The sequence below is a fragment of the Panulirus ornatus genome, chromosome 51 (assembly GCF_036320965.1).
Source record: "Panulirus ornatus isolate Po-2019 chromosome 51, ASM3632096v1, whole genome shotgun sequence".
Lineage (NCBI taxonomy): Eukaryota > Metazoa > Arthropoda > Malacostraca > Decapoda > Palinuridae > Panulirus > Panulirus ornatus.
Window position 1 is genome coordinate 3,503,275 of NC_092274.1, and position 17,395 is coordinate 3,520,669.

At 37.4% G+C, this 17,395-nt stretch overlaps 1 protein-coding gene across 2 annotated transcripts in view; it reads right to left on the minus strand.

The window, feature by feature from the left end:
• LOC139764840 (kinesin-like protein KIF2A) overlaps nt 1-7,319 on the minus strand; it is a 100,648-nt gene extending 93,329 nt beyond the window's left edge. The window contains exon 1 of one of the 2 annotated variants that reach the window (XM_071691828.1): nt 6,939-7,319. In XM_071691828.1, the coding sequence (XP_071547929.1) occupies nt 6,939-7,008 (70 nt within the window). In that variant the 5' untranslated portion in view covers nt 7,009-7,319. The remainder of the gene's footprint in view (nt 1-6,938) is intronic. The other variant, XM_071691829.1, reaches the window with a different exon arrangement.
• Between the last annotated feature and the right edge of the window lie 10,076 nt (nt 7,320-17,395).

The window sequence follows — 17,395 nt, forward strand, 5'->3', positions numbered from 1 at the left end:
TGAGCAGGACGAGACCCCGCCCCCCTAGGTTATCCCCACCACCACAGGTCCGCCCGCGCGCCCCATGTATGTCTACGCCCAATGCCACGTGGGACGACGACGAGCCGTCCCTCTACCACAGAGACTAGGTGTCGATACAATGAGGTCATGACTAAGAATATACAAACCATCCGTCCAATTACGTCATTTAAAAAATCATACCGCACTTCTGGGGTTCATTAGATTTATGGGGGCAATGCGAACACATGGGTGAGTCACCTCTGCCCATGTGAAGGGTACCTTTATAAATTTTACGATCCGACTGGCACACTAGAGAAAGATCAATAGCTAGAATCTGTTGAAAGAACTATTCATATTACTAAACTTCCCTTACAAAATGATGGAGAAACAAATAAATGATGTTAAACGTTAAAATTCCATTCATCAACATATACAAGTCTATCTGGCACACTGCACAAACAAACCATAATAACAAAATGAGGATCAAAGATATGTCGCAATACAATACTTGGGTCATTAACCTCAAACGTTTAATTAACCCCTTAATGTAAGGGAGAGACTGATATAAAGCCCTTAAATGAAAGTGGATGATTAGGTGAATAAAAAATTATCTTAAAAACGCCAGATGAATTATGTGAAACAAGCGAAACTGTCAAACTAGAAATTAGTTTGAATAAAGTAGGGCGGGCAGTATCTTGAAAATAAGTAAAAATTGGTACACCAAGCTTGTCTGTAAAAAGGTTGTTTATACTTCACTTCTGAAACCTGAATAACAACTTACGCCTACGTGCATGCATTAAAAGTGGAAAATTCTTCTTGACAGTAAAGTATAACATTAACATATATTGTTTCGTTACACGTTCTCATAAGACTAAAATGCATATTCCCTAATTATCTAAGTAAAGATAAGATTAAATGGGTGCTAACACCAAATGAACGATCCTTTAAAGTCAATCTGCGATCGAAACCCATTTCACTTTTCTGGAAGCCAAAATTGAATGGCACCATGAAAACTTGCCAAACTTTCTTAAGACAATTTTTGCCCCTTTATCTCACAACCATATGTAATGGTCCTCAGGTAAAGATACAAAATGAGATGGACATTATATTTCCACCGATTTACCGGCTGAGAACATCAAAAGTTTGCTACATATAAGCAACAATTCTTACAGCTGAAGGTACTGCATGCCAGCACCACATTACACTATATACAGTGAAAGTTACGAATGCAAATATTTTGTTTACCTCGTCAAAAAAGCTTTTCACAAACCGGATTCGAGTCCTTCGGGATGGGTGAAAGGCTGTTATGTAATTTGCTGCATTACTCATGATGTCTTGTGTGTGGCATGTAGCAGCATTTTTTGTTTTCTGATGAGTTAAGATGCTGAAATAACCTGTTCGGTAATATGTTCACAATGTAGACTTTTATTTTCTTTAGTGGAAGCTTATTCCATGATCAGGCGACCTCATTTCTAACTCCAGTTAGGTTTCGTAGTTCTGGCTATTTAAATATATATATATATATATATATATATATATATATATATACATGAGGGGTTGGGCCATTCTTTGTTTCCTGATGCTAACTCAATGATGCTGGAAACAGCAAAAACAAAAATAGAGAGAGAGAGAGAGAGAGAGAGAGAGAGAGAGAGAGAGAGAGAGAGAGAGAGAGAGAGAGAGAGAGACATTCGCATGTCTCTCCCTATCACATACATAGTATTCAACAGGCAACAGGAAGTATGAATATATGAAGGAGACTGAGCTATATGAACTATCAGTCACCTGAGAGGATCGTCTGTAGTTCCAAACTGTACAAATGAGAGAAAACCAAAGCCTAAGGCCAAGAAAACAGTGAATACATTCAAAAAGAAAACAACTGGAATACATACTTATCTGTCGAGAGCAAGATATATTAGAGATATAGGTAATCATGCAATGTATGATAATGAAAGAGGACAAGATGACATGAGCTTTAGCGATCAACTTGCATAATCATACCTGCTTTCTGACCAATATGGACACTATTAACACAACATTTGCAAAGGAATGCAATAAAGGAAGGTTCCCCTCCATTCACTTCATAAATACATTTCAAGGCTAAAGATCAATTAGAGGACATAGCAATTACAGAATGATTTTCAATAGCATTTGAAGTCAGATTAATGGATAAACATTCAATTTCTGATAACCTCTGTAATCTCTAACAGCTAAAAATGGTTTAAATTCTACAAGTATTATGTGTAGCATGAATTAAGACATACTAAATTCCATGAATGCTATGAAAAATTTGGTAGCCTATGACCCCTACATAAGACCAAAATTTTTTCTATAAATCTAATACACTACAGTGTGGCATAAGTAATTAGATAAGATCATCATACCAGAATTTCATAAACAGTAAAAAATATGACCAATGACGAAATAGAAATAAAATCAAGTGACCTTTTACCCCTACAGAATAGCATAAATGCCTCAGGAAAGTCACTACTATGCTGTTTCATAAGTGACTGAAACTTTCAGGAATAATGACCCAAAATATATACTTTTGGGCTGACCTACCTCTGAATCCACAAAACGTTTTAAAAGACAAAAATATAAAGTAAATAACAAGGTGTCTGGCAAAATCAAGTTTTAAGCCAATTGTTCCCCCCAAAAAATAAAATCTACATGGTGTCTAGTTAAAATCTTATGAGTAACCCAAACATTTAATTCTAAACTCACTGGTATAACTGGTGTGACAAGAATAATGTTCCTTCCTTCATTAAAAGACACACACCTTCCACACTGCCCTCTACTAATAGCTATACAGTATCTTCATCAATACATTCTTCCCTGTAGAAAGTAGCTGACTTTACTTACAAAAATTTGCTCTTACTAAAACAATATTCACATCAACAGGCTTCAACAAATCAAACTACATGCCTGTACAGATTTGCATTTACCATTGTCAGTTTCACGATGTTGCTATCTACAGCTGCATTAAACTTCCAAATGTATTACAACTACACCAAGCAACCCCATTCTGGCATTACCTGCACATGAGATTACCACTTACACAACAGTGAAGTTGGAGGCATTCACCACTGGTTACAGCTGTGGCTCACTAACAGCCATTATATAAAAAAGAATAGCTACCTAATGCACTGATGATTCCCAGAAAGCCAAATATCTGTATTCTCAGTGAGTTTAATGAAGCCTAAGCAGTAATTTTTTTGAAGTTATTCATTTAGAGGGTTTTACAGTGTGCAATGCAGCGAGCTAACATCATGACAAAAGAAATCAAAACTAGGTCCTGCGTGCATCACATCACATACCCATTTCACTGTGTCATATCATATATTCCCTTTTTTCATACATATTCGCCATTTCCAGCATTAGTGAGGTAGCATTAAGAACAGAGGACTGAGCCTAAGAGGGAAAATACTCACTTGGCCCCCTTCTCTGTTCCTTCTTTTGGAAAAGTAGAAACTGAAGGGGAGGATCTCCAGCCCCTCTGCTCCCTCCCTTTTAGCTGCCTTTTACGACACGCAGGGAGTACATGGGAAGTCTTCTTTCTTCCCTATTCCCAGGGATAATATATATATATATATATATATATATATATATATATATATATATATATATATATATATATATACTGATAATGGTTGGAACATATGAAAAACATGGTAAACTGAAGCAAAAATCAGGTATAAGGTACATGGTAAACTCGAGCAAAAATGGTCCCCACAGCCTAGGACGCATGAATTTGTTGCTGCTTGCATAAGAGCACATGATGCTCTTCCAATGTAGCACTTACATCTACTATGGAAGAACCAAGCTCTAACTGTAAATTCGTTAAGCAATACCCATAGGAAGCCTCTATGGACACACACTGGCGTTTACCTTGACCAATAATGACTCATAACAGCAGTGCATGGAATCCTCTATGGACCCTGCCAGTAACCCAATTTCCTCTGAGCCAGTAACCTGACAACTTTAAAACTTGCACTTTCTCCTATCTCTTGCATAATCAACATTTATCTAAAAGCTTAACCAAAATCAGACCTTTCCTTCAACCATTCAATTGAAAACATCCTTGACTATAAGTGTACATTAGACAATTTCTCGTTTTCTGGTGATGAATTTCTCAAAAGAAAATAGGCCAAAAATAAAATAATCCTAACGTTACAATGTCTTTTTCAAATATTCTTAGCATCAATTATCATCACTTCACATGAAAACTTTCCTTTTCTTTTTCTCTTTCAAACTATTCGCCATTTCCCGCATTAGCGAGGTAGCGTTAAGAACAGAGGACTGGGCCTTTGAGGGAATACCCTCACCTGGCCCAATTCTCTGTTCCTTCTTTTGGAAAAAAAAAAAAAACATAAGAATGCAATTACTTTATCATGCTCTTACAACCTCAGTGATGCAATGCTACCTTTCAAAAAAAAAAAAAAAAAAAAAAAAAAAAAAAACATCAAATGAAGGGAAAAAAAGTCAACTACCAAAACACACTGCAACAGTATGTGCAGTGAAAGCTTTGTGCTAGCCCTACCTTGTGGCAAAATCTCGTGGTAGGAACTAGTACACAGCTAGCTTATTCCTTAACAAAGGACGACTATTGTCAGTATTTACACTTCCATATAAAGCAAGAAGCCAACAAAGTCACTTTTTAAATCAACATGTAGCTCTGAACTTATCAAATCAACACTAATACCTTTAATACATACCTTTAATACATACTTTACAAACACTATTTTCAATATAAAAATTTTGCACCATCTAGTATTTATTCACTCTTCATACCTCATAACCATTTCTATTTATTCACTCTTCATACCTCATACCATTTCTGGAGACATTTCTACCTTCAAATCTTGTTACTGCATTCATTTCCTCTGGCACATCAGGCTATTTGAGTCTATCGTGTATACGATTACATACATACTTCAAAATACAGCCTCAAGGATAATGTACAATTACAGACATTTGTCTAATCCTTTCATCTGCTACGAAGTTTGCAATGTTTCACATGCTTGCAAGGGGTTACATCCAAGTATATGGGAGCACATGACACCTACCTTATTACTGCCTTTCATCTTTAACCAAGGTTTAAAAGCATTAGCTTACAATGAGCCATATCATCCCTTCATAGCTCATATCACATGACTCACCCAACATTGATTTTCCTATTTAATGATTCACACAACCTACCTTACAGGTAAATCTAAAGTCTAGGGGTAACATAAAACCTTGAAATACCAAATATGTATTGCATTTGTGATGTAATGTAGAGAAATCTGAGCACAGAGACTGGGTGATTTGAACATGTATTTTTTTCAAATCCAGTGATAAAAGCCTATGCACTGAAAGTTATGTTGGTCAAAGAAAATATGGGATTTATGCAAAACGATGAAACTCTTCCAGAAATCAACAAAACGGATTGTATGGAAAGGCTGCTCGTCAGGATGATGGGAGGTGGCTCTATCAGCTGCCCACTGTGGTCTTTCTGCTAATACACCGATGCAGGTGGTGCAATGCTGAAATCATAGCATCATAAATTTCAGAAAGATGATCAAAAAATCGCATATAACTCTGCTGTTAAGGGACACAAGGTTTTCAAAGGTTTCGTTGGTTTTTATAGGAACAACACATTTTAAGGTTTATAAACTACAATTTCCCTCATCTTCATATCATTCCCTAATATTGCTGCTCTACTTCAAACAGCCTCAATAGCTACCGATGGTCTGTAGCTGTTTGAATTCCTTTGTATCGTTAAAAGATAAATAATGCTCTCATGGTCTCCATGAATTCAATACACTACATCATCATTACTAAAGAAAATAAATCTCATAAGTAATTGATTTAGTGCCCTTAATGTAATTGCAAGTCTGCTGCAATGCACAAACTCCATACCCTAGGTCTAACCCGGGCTGTGGGGGTAGAAATCCCCCCTTAGTATACCTCATGGCAAAGTATATACATTGGAATGCTTTTGTGCATCCAGACGTATTCTTTCAGAGCATTTACAAAATAACATTTCAACTGTAGGGCTGTTATAAATGGATTGGACCTATATTAGAATCAGAAAAGGTGGATAATCTCACCCAGGAGTCAACTATGTAACAAAGAAATTTTCAGCTGCTGGAGGAAGTCAAGTGAGTTTTCATAGGTTCAGGTGATTTCCGGCCTTTTCTCACATGCCTTTACTTAAACTTCACATTTTCTCTGACCTTCAGAACCCTCTCCACTGACTAGTTATCTACCGCAGTATGAAAAAAAATATTGATCACAATCACATTACTGCAGTCTAACTGTAATCTCAACACATAATACCGCGTAAAATAGTCACTGATAATAGTTATTCCATTGTTGCACTACACGGAGATTTACTATTCCTTTGTTTTGACTAAAACCAGTAGTACAAAGACAAAATAATGTACCACAGTCCAGACGATTGATACTATTCCAACCTGAGGTATACATATGTAATTATGGAAATATGTTCAACACCTCACCCAAAACCCTGATGCTTGTCCTCAAATCCTTTGTTATTGTGAGCATCAGCCAGACTCAGCTCATACAAAGATGTCCAGCCTTAACCCGGGTATTTGTGCATAAAACAGCGTTATTTCCCTACACTAGCATTCTCCTGATGGTAATTTCTTACAAGATCATCCAACTTGTTAACACCAGCAATGATGCAAACTTTGAAATATCGAAATTTAACAAATTAAAGTTAACTGAACAACATATTCTACGTATCATGCCATCAAATCTACTCTGCGGGTAAAGTACCGATAATATTATTCATATGTTTATTCATGTCTAGCTTGTAGAATGAGTAATGAACAAACGTTACTATTCGCCCGGTCTAGTCTAGCACCCATCTGACAGCAAATATGAACAAGAGATCTAAACAAAAGGACATTTCTGAAGTTTTATGAACTTACCATCTGTTCTCTGGATATCCACTGTGACTCCGACGCCTAAACCACCTATATTAACTTCTTCCATTTTCATGATTATCCCAGGACCAGCGGAATTACTTTAAAATGTCAAAATCCAAAACTGCACTCTACCACCAGTCCGAGCTCTCACGGTACTATTCAAATCTGACCCGGCGAGAATAGTTCTCTAGGTTAGTGAGGAAATAAATGCTTGGCTCTCTATCTCGTAGCTCCTGTGTCTTCGTCCACATCTGGCCGGCAAACTTTTATCCTTATGAATGTGGATTCACTACGTCGATTTCAGGATTCACCCTTCAAATGCGGAGATTCAAAATTAATTTGTCGCAGGTGGCTCACTGTTATCGACTAAATTTGCCATGTCGGACTGGATCGCTCCCAAACAGAAAACGGTCAACAACCAATCAGAAGAGAGAAGACAAAATATAGATGAATGTATCTTAATATAATTGTTACCCTTGAAACAGCAAAGCATTATGTTCTTTCTCATATAAGCATTCAAATATATATATGACATAACATTGAAGCATAACTGTAATGTCAATAAACTTAAAACACACGATATCAGAAAATCTATTGCTCCAAATATCAACCTCTCGCGGGAAACTTTAAAATGTTTTCCCTCGTTACAGGCGCAACTCACATAACAGTGTTACAGTTAACAGGCTGTATGATAAAACTGATAAAGTTGAAAAAACTTCCTTTCATTATAATGATCTGGTTAACTCCTTTTTGTAATTATATCTTCTTATACACAAACTACCAATAGTGATTTTGAAGTTAGAGATAATTCTAATTCATTTGTATAGTGATAAATATAACTATCAAATTTCTTGTTATAGGAAAACAAAATAAAATTTGCTGAACTTACCACAGAACAGACTCGAAAAAAAAGCCTATGAGTATTCCATTCCTGTTAATTTCATTGCATAAACTGACCGATACTTAAGTGTATAATGTAAAATGAAAGCCATTTCAGCGACACGTAATGCCTTCCATATTCAGTGTGCCACTATAGCTTTCAGTCTTAAACAATATGCTATAGCTGTAATTCTTATAACATTGTAGTGGTTTCGAATATCTTAAAATGCTATAAATTATAATACTTCATAGCACTTTAAAAAAGTCTTCAACCTATACGTATAACTTGTATTTCTTCATAGAAATATTCATGAAACTCTGAAAACACGACATACATACAATCAGCAGCTGATGTAACGATTGTTGCCCTGCAAAATCACCTAGTACACCTTTTGAGGTTAGATGTTTACTAAGTTTACTAACAATCACTCACATAACTACGACATTCAAACATTATTTTAACTATCGTTTCTGATTTACATATTCACCAATATTCGTTCGTAGTTTCTCGCGTTAGCGAGGCAGTGCCAAGAAAAGACGAAGAAAGGTTCCATCTGCTTGCATTCATTCCCAAGTTGTCGTGTGTTATGCACCAAAACCATAGCTTCCTATCCATAACCAGGCCTCACGGACCTTTCCGTTGTTTTCCGGGCCGCTTCACATACCCTGGTTCAGTCCACTGATAGCGCGTCGCCCCCTGTATATCCTATCGTTCCAATCTACCCTTTCCCGTGCACGTCTTTCACCTTCCTATATATTCAGGCCCCGAGCATCCAGATTCATTTCACTCCACTCTTCCATCTCCAACTTTATATATATATATATATATATATATATATATATATATATATATATATATATATATATATATATATAACGAATGAAACAGGAAAACCTAATGCATGAGAATCAACAAAGTGGCGAGAGTGGTCGAGGAGGATTCTCAGGTGCCTAGTTTTTGTTATTGATGAAAGAGCGAGGGACGGGTGGCGAGCGGGTTCCTTATAAGTGTATGTGAGTGTGTGGTGCGGGGAGAATGACTCAGGCCAACCTCCCACCACCAGACGCTCACCCTGGCTGCATCTATCCACAAGCACATTAATGATATTGGAATCCGCTAAGCAGCTTTCTTCTGCACCTAACCTATGATCCTGTATGCCTTCAGGTGAAATATTTATGAGGGTAACAAACTCACGTGGCTTGCTGGTTCTACACGAACGGTAGTTGCATTGTAGCATCAAACTTATCATTACCCTGCATGTTTTGATACATAAACTGTGGACACATGAGGGGCTTATGAGATTTTCTTTGATACAGAACATACATTTGAAATCATCCCATTCATAATCATAATCAATCATTCACTATATCATCTGAAACTGATAACTTTTTCCCTCAGTAAGTGTACAATTACAATATAGGTAGGTTCTTGTAAAATGGTGCGAAGTGTCCTTGGAACTTAAAACGTCTTCCTCTTTCCAGACGTACATCCAGGCGAACAGTTTTATAACTGTAAATCATCTGTTAGGTGAACATATCTGGATAGTTTGAGTAAATGAAGGCATGAAGGAAAGAATTTCCCCTACTGATACAACCTCAGACTTTCAGACGCCATGTCCTTGAGGCCCCCGTTTCCTGTTTTACAGTAGCATGTATCTTTATTGGAATTTTGATGGCGAAAAGAAGAGCAAAGAGGAAACGACGTTTCTGTGGTATTCTGAAGGAAAAGTAATGAATATCTAGAGATCAGGAGAGCTCAAGGAAAAGCGCTGTTAAAAGAATTATTCATAAAAGTATATTCTCAAGAGAAAAGGGACCCTATACTATAAAATATGACGAGGTCCATACATTACAATATCATCATGAATTCAGTATCTCCTGATAAGCTCAAGTTGCTACAGGCAAAGTAATTCGTCATTAACTTATCATTACTGATATAAGCAGTGGTCCGGCATTGGAAATTTATTTGAGTAATAACTCTAACAGTTCTTATCTCCTGACAGTGAGTGTGAGGGATATGAGTCACACCACACGATAATATGGTCAGATGTAGAGAGAAAAATCAGAGGCGTGAGAGGTAAAGTTTTTTCTTTCTTTCTGTGCTGAGGGATTTTAATAGTCCTCAGTGAAGCCTGGACTTAAATGAAACACTTGAGACGCTTAGTGAACGATAGAATATAAAAACGCTCAAAACAATTGAGGATTTCAGGTTATGGAAGCTATCTACTACTTTACCTCCTCCAGTGGTTGTCTATAGCTGCCATCCTTTACGATACAGAGTTTGTCATCCATCGCTGGACTGTCTTGATTCGATATATTTCAGTACATGTAGAGGTGACAAATTCTTTAACTTGGGTCTAACTTTTACATAATAACTTCCCTCATTCATGTACTTAAAGGCACTTTCGACAGGTCAGTAGATGACCTCCTTAACAAAGCCCATCCCTGCTCTGCTACATTCTTGACTGGCTAAGAAGCCTACACGTACGTAACATCTTCCTCAACTCTCTCTCGCTGACCGGACGCAGGTTCTTGCAGCTTTTCAATTCAAGGTCAGACGTAGCCTCGTCACATTCCACCATTCCTTCCGCAGAATCTACATAAGTTGCGGTGGACGTCATCGATCATGGCCTTAGATTATCTTTGTCTAGATCTCTCTATAAGCAGTATATGCAAGGAGTTATACGTTCGTGGTGCCACATTCCTTAATCTTGTATATGTTCCATGTCCTAACCTGGTGTACTCATGAACATGTACCACACCTTAAAGGAGGTACATGAGGACGAACAGCTGGGTTGAGTGCGAGCTGGCTGCCCTACTCGGGACTCGTACCCCTGGCCCATTAAATTGGTGTGTGTTTCATCACATATATGTACTAGTCGGAGAGGTTGTTCTATATTCTTGGGACCCCATTCCTTGAAATATGTGTGTGTGTGTTCATTCCCAAGCCAAAGAACCTAACCAGACGTAATTGTAACCAAACATCTTTTAAAGTGATCACTGAAAGTAGAACAGAGTTCTGTTTACTATCACAAATCCTCTGATATGATTCTTATCGATGGTGATGGCAATAATATGGCCGTACCCCACAAGCAAATCATGAGCTCACGTACTCATCAATGTACGAGGATAAATTTAACTTACCCGCAATACTCATGCGTACATCCAAAGACAGTTACTGGATCAGTAGACTTAAACCAATTGGCAATTATGAACATGACAGTTATAGCATTATAATTGCCTGTTCAAGCTAAGCTCCCGACCTGGTATATATCATCACCCACGAGAAAGATATGGACGAGTTGGTAGCTTGAAAAAAGGTTTGGGTTCCACGCCTCTGCTTGTTATTAACATATCATTTCATATTGTACCTTATTAACCACATCCCTGAGAATATCTTTTGGCATAACGTTTCGCAGTACACTTTATTCATCATAACCTTAAGAATATTTCCCAGTGGTATGGAATGAAGGGCCCTGGGTGGATATGTTCTTTGAATACTTATAGGGATGGCTCTCATATTATTTTTACGACAGAATAATTTTGAAAATTCTACATTTTTTAAGATAAGCATCGTCTTCAGTATTAGAGATGCGCTACATCCTCATGGATTTCAGTTACACCCTAAAGAAATTGAATGAAATGGCAAGCCATCACAGTTTCACGAGCAGACATCAAATTTTAGATTGGTAGATCATGGAGCTAATTGTCCAAGCTTCATTAGTACTACTTACGACTATCCAGTGGTATCCAGTAGCAGAATTAAACAACAAAATTAGACTAACAACAAAATTAGACAACAAAGATGCTTCAGGTTGGGGGTAGAATGACTAAATCCAGCTTATGGGAACAAGATTGAAATTCCCTCAATTCCCTGGCTATTTGCCTTCAATGGAAGACAATAAATTTAGGGTCCCCACTACATTTTCAATTCATATGGACTGAAGAAAGAAAAGCTCCAAAGACAATGATTTTGTAATGTGGGAGTACAGTAGAAAACATCATTTGGATAAATGCACAAGTAAAATCAGTTTAGATATAAACAAATGCCGGATTCATCAGAACATATAAATGCCATGAAACAAACTTCGTAACCGTTTATAATAATCATTTTTCCATAACTTTAATTCATGGTTAGTCGACTGCATATCAGAAAGACGTAAAATAAATCAAATGAGCAAGAGTTAAAATAATTGAAGGGATTAGTTACGGCTTAGTGTGAGGCTATCAAAATAATGTTCAAAAGTCATGCAAATAGGAAAAAAAAATCCTTTGAGGATATTTCAAAACTCTTCATTCCACTGAAATCATATTTTTTACTCAGGTGAGTGGGTCAACAGGCACAAACCAACTAACGACTAAGAACGTCACCCATGTTGACCTAAAAACTGATATATCCATGAACGGATTAAGGCATAGGCCAGGTAGGCCATGGCTCCGCACTTATGGCTTCCTAAGCAACATCTTTTTTGCATGGCTATGATCTTTTATACCGTCAGAGATTTCTCTTGAAATCTAAGCTTTTTCTCATGCCTCCTTATGGCCTCTCTCTGTACAGTCTTCAATTTCTTATTTAGAATAGCCTAATTAACAGCAAACTCTTATGTTAAAAGATTTTTCCCCCCAGAGGAGCTTCGACAAACATATCATACGAGTATGAAACTTTCCCCTAACATAAATAGAATCAATGAAGCAAATCACTAAGACAATGATGTGTATTACAAAGATTCTAACTGTAATAAAGCTCATACACATATAAAATCAAAAATAATAAACTTACTTGTTATTGGCGTCTGGACGGACTGACCGACCCAAAGAAATCGAGGCTGAAACCTTTCCCGCCATAAGATGGCAACCCAATAACAACACTTATGGAGTAGTAGTAAAACGATATCGTTGTAATTATTGAAACTATGCATTCTCGCTAGCCTCTATCACTTGATACGAAAATCTTTTACCTCTATTTTTTCGGAAGTTGTTTGAAACATTTATTTTTAATAACTATATAAACAGATACGGATAATATAGCAGAAATATAATTTCAGATCCGCCATAGTTCTAAAACGATCGTGGCCACATTGTTCGCCATGTACATATATTCCAGTATTGTTTACATCGTAAACTATGTTCTCTTTTATTAACTACCTGAAGGTTTAATATGCATTTTCAATTAATATATAGCACTGAACAGCGATTAAGATGATGGTCTTAAATCATGTGCATCACTGACCAACTGCAACATAGATATATTTTACAACACATTTTACCTTAAATTTTTCGTTTCCAACACATTCACCCTCCTTCACACAGCCTTATCTGTAGTCCATGCCTCAGATCCATGTAATATTTCTGGGATTACTATACCTTCATATATAACCATTCATGCCTCCCTAGATAATGATTCCTTTCTACACATTCTTCAGTGCACCCAGCACTTCTGCCCCTCGCCCAACCTCTGACTCTCTTCCGCTTCCATGGTTCATTCGCTGCCCTGTCCACTCTCAAGTATCTAAAACACTTCATTTTCTCCACTCAAACCCACATTTCAACTAACCTGTCCCTCAACCCCACTAAACCTAAAAAACTAGCTTTTATTCACATTTATTCTTAACCTCTTCCTTTCACACACTTCCAAACTCAGTCACCACCTTCTGCACTTTTTCAACTGACTTGCTTCCCAGGCCCTCTCATCCACTACAGATTGCAAAGCTGTTTCTCTCTCCATGACTCCGTAAACAAATCAAACAACCACAGTGATGTCAAACATCCCTGCCACAGACTAACCTTCACTTAGAACCATTCACTATCCTCTCTTCTTGTACATATGTTTTACACCTTTGATAAAAACTTCTCTGCTTCTAACAGCTTTCCTCTCACACAGTTTATTCAGAAGACTGGCAGAAGGCATCTCTGTCAACCCTATTGCCTTAACGTATGCTTTCTCTAGATCCATAAACACCACATATAAATCCATCCATTTCTCTAAGGATTTTCCACCACACATCTATTAAAGCGAACACCTGATCCATACATGCTCTATCACTCTGAAACCACACTGCTCCTCCCATCTGATGCTTTGCACATTTTTCTTCATACATACCATTTCCCACGTGAGCAAGGTTGCACCAGGAACAGATGAAGAAAGGCCACACCAGCTCAATCCATTCTCTAGCTGTCATACATTTCCACATTTTAATCCTAAATAGCCTTAAACATCTTAAGAGGCCCCAAATATCAAGCATAATTCAGAGGTTGTATTATCACTCAAAATTACTTTTATCTATCTATTATACAAAATCACCGTTTCCTGCATCAGCAAGGTAGCACCAAGAAACAGACGAAGAATGGCCCAACCAATCATATACACATATATATACATATGCGCTTATACACGCTTATATACATACATATACAAACATGTACATATTCATACTTGCTTGCCTTCATCTATTCCTGTTGCTACCCTGCCCCACAGGAAGTAGCATCGCTATCCCCTGCTTCAGTGAGGTAGCACCAGGAAAACAGACAAAAAGGCCACATTTGATCAGTCTCCAGCTGTCATGTGTAATGCACCAAAACCACAGCTCCCTATCCACATCTAGGCCCCACAGACCTCTCCATGGTTTACCCAAGATGTTTTACATGCCCTGGTTCAGTCCACTGAAAGCACATTGACCCCGGTATACCACACTGTTCTAATTCATTCTATTCCTTGCACGCCTCTCACCCTCTTGTATGTTAAGGCCCCAATCGCTCCATCCTTCCACCTCCAATTTGGTCTCCTGCTTCTCCTTGTTCCCTCCACCTCTGACACATATATCCTCTTTATGATCTTTCCTCACTCATTCTCTTCATATGTCCAAACCACTTCAACACAAGCTCTTCTACTCTTAACCACACTCTATTTCCAGACATCTCTCTTAACCTTTCATTACTTACTTGATCAAACCACCTCACACCACATTTAGTCCTCAAACATTTCATTTCCAACACATCCACCCTCCTCTGTACAAACATATCTATAGCCCATGCCTCGCAATCATACAATATTGTTAGAACTACTATTCCTTCAAACATACTTTCATACCCAGTATTAGTTCCCCGATTCATATAACCTACTGATCCTTAAAACATTTAAGCACCTTTGATTGTCACCCTCCACATATTGGTTATGTATGTGCTGTGCTTACTGCCCCATACTAAAGGCTTTTATGGGATCAACTAATTCTTTTGCAAGTGGGAACTGTCCCATGCATGGTGAGGCTCCTGGGCTGTGGATGGATCTCAGCTCAAATTGTTTGTACCATGTGTGTGGGCATTAATCTTTAGATGTAAGGAAATGGAGTTCAACTGGTGTGGCAAGTTTAATCCACATTTTCTCATGAAAAAGTAAATCCCTAAAACTCTATTTTAGAGTTTTCTTTTTATCATTTTCATGATTGTCAATTCATATTGAATGATTTTTTTACTCTTGCCATTAAACTGTTAAATTTGGATATATTTTTTTGGGTGTTTACTTTTTTCCTAACTGGAATGAAAGATACTTTGTTAGTCTGGCTTTCTGTATCAGAGTGGGAAGTCTTTCGAGTCAGGACTGCCAAGCATGCATTCTTTTAAAACAGTTATAAGTATTAGACAAATATAATACTGAATATGTATTAATACCAACTCCATTCCTATTACATGGGGTGGATCAAGTGCATACAATAATGCACAACTATCTTTTTTTTGTACTATTTGCTTTTTCCCGCATTAGCGAGGTAGCATTAAGAGCAGAGGACCGAGCCTTAGAGGGAATATCCTCACTTCGCCTCCTCTGTTTCTTCTTTTGGAAAATTAAAAATGGGAGGGGAGGATTTCCATCTATCATTAATCCATTCCCAATTTAGTTAGGATGATGTGGTATATACGGCATTTGTGTTAATTTTGCTAAATTGGGGTCTCAAATCCCACAAACTCTACAATACTGATACAGTAAACTTTCTAAAACTCAAAATCTTTGCAACTTAATCAATGTCCTACCTAACACAAAACTCAAAGGGTAAAGAAATTTACATGCAAAAAATAAAACTTCAAATTTGCAGATTTTCTGTTCATTTAGATTTATGAATCACACAATCTCACATCAAAACAGTCCATAACATTCACACTAACCTCAGTCTCATTTGTTTAAAGTGCATCTAGCACCTGTCATAAACACTGCTTCCATGAGCAAAATATGATTCACTTTTGGAAATAAGCACATAGTTCAATGTTCACTTATAAATTTTTTAAAAATGAATGGAACTTCGTGTGTGTGTTTACATGAAAACTTCATGATATTATGTTTATAATTCTATGTATGGTACCCTAGATTGAGTATGGTTGTTCACAGGCAATCTCCCAATTATATCCACTTAGTAAAAATAACTGGTTTACCTAGAAATGAGTGAAAAATATTTTACTTCATATCTTAACATATGTGAACATTGTAAAACAAACTTGTATTTGTACTGTCTAAATATGGATGCTTATCAAAAATTCTTTGCTTATCCTAGGATGATAAAGAATTCTCTGCTAATCCTCAGCAGAATACCAGTACTTCTACAAAGTGAAACCCGAGTAAAAAAAAAAAAAAAAAAATATATATATATATATATATATATATATATATATATATATATATATATATATATATATATATATACATACATACATATATATATAATATGTTCTTAACGCTACCTCACTAATGCTGAAATGGCGAATATGTATGAAAAAATATATACATATATATATATATATATATATATTGTTCGCTGATGATACAGCGCTGGTGGCTGATTCATGTGAGAAACTGCAGAAGCTGGTGACTGAGTTTGGTAAAGTGTGTGGAAGAAGAAAGTTGAGAGTAAATGTGAATAAGAGCAAGGTTATTAGGTACAGTAGGGTTGAGGGTCAAGTCAATTGGGAGGTAAGTTTGAATGGAGAAAAACTGGAGGAAGTGAAGTGTTTTAGATATCTGGGAGTGGATCTGTCAGCGGATGGAACCATGGAAGCGGAAGTGGATCATAGGGTGGGGGAGGGGGCGAAAATTTTGGGAGCCTTGAAAAATGTGTGGAAGTCGAGAACATTATCTCGGAAAGCAAAAATGGGTATGTTTGAGGGAATAGTGGTTCCAACAATGCTGTATGGTTGCGAGGCGTGGGCTATGGATAGAGATGTGCGCAGGAGGATGGATGTGCTGGAAATGAGATGTTTGAGGACAATGTGTGGTGTGAGGTGGTTTGATCGAGTAAGTAACGTAAGGGTAAGAGAGATGTGTGGAAATAAAAAGAGCGTGGTTGAGAGAGCAGAAGAGGGTGTTTTGAAATGGTTTGGGCACATGGAGAGAATGAGTGAGGAGAGATTGACCAAGAGGATATATGTGTCGGAGGTGGAGGGAACGAGGAGAAGAGGGAGACCAAATTGGAGGTGGAAAGATGGAGTGAAAAAGATTTTGTGTGATCGGGGCCTGAACATGCAGGAGGGTGAAAGGAGGGCAAGTAATAGAGTGAATTGGAGTCATGTGGTATACAGGGGTTGACGTGCTGTCAGTGGAT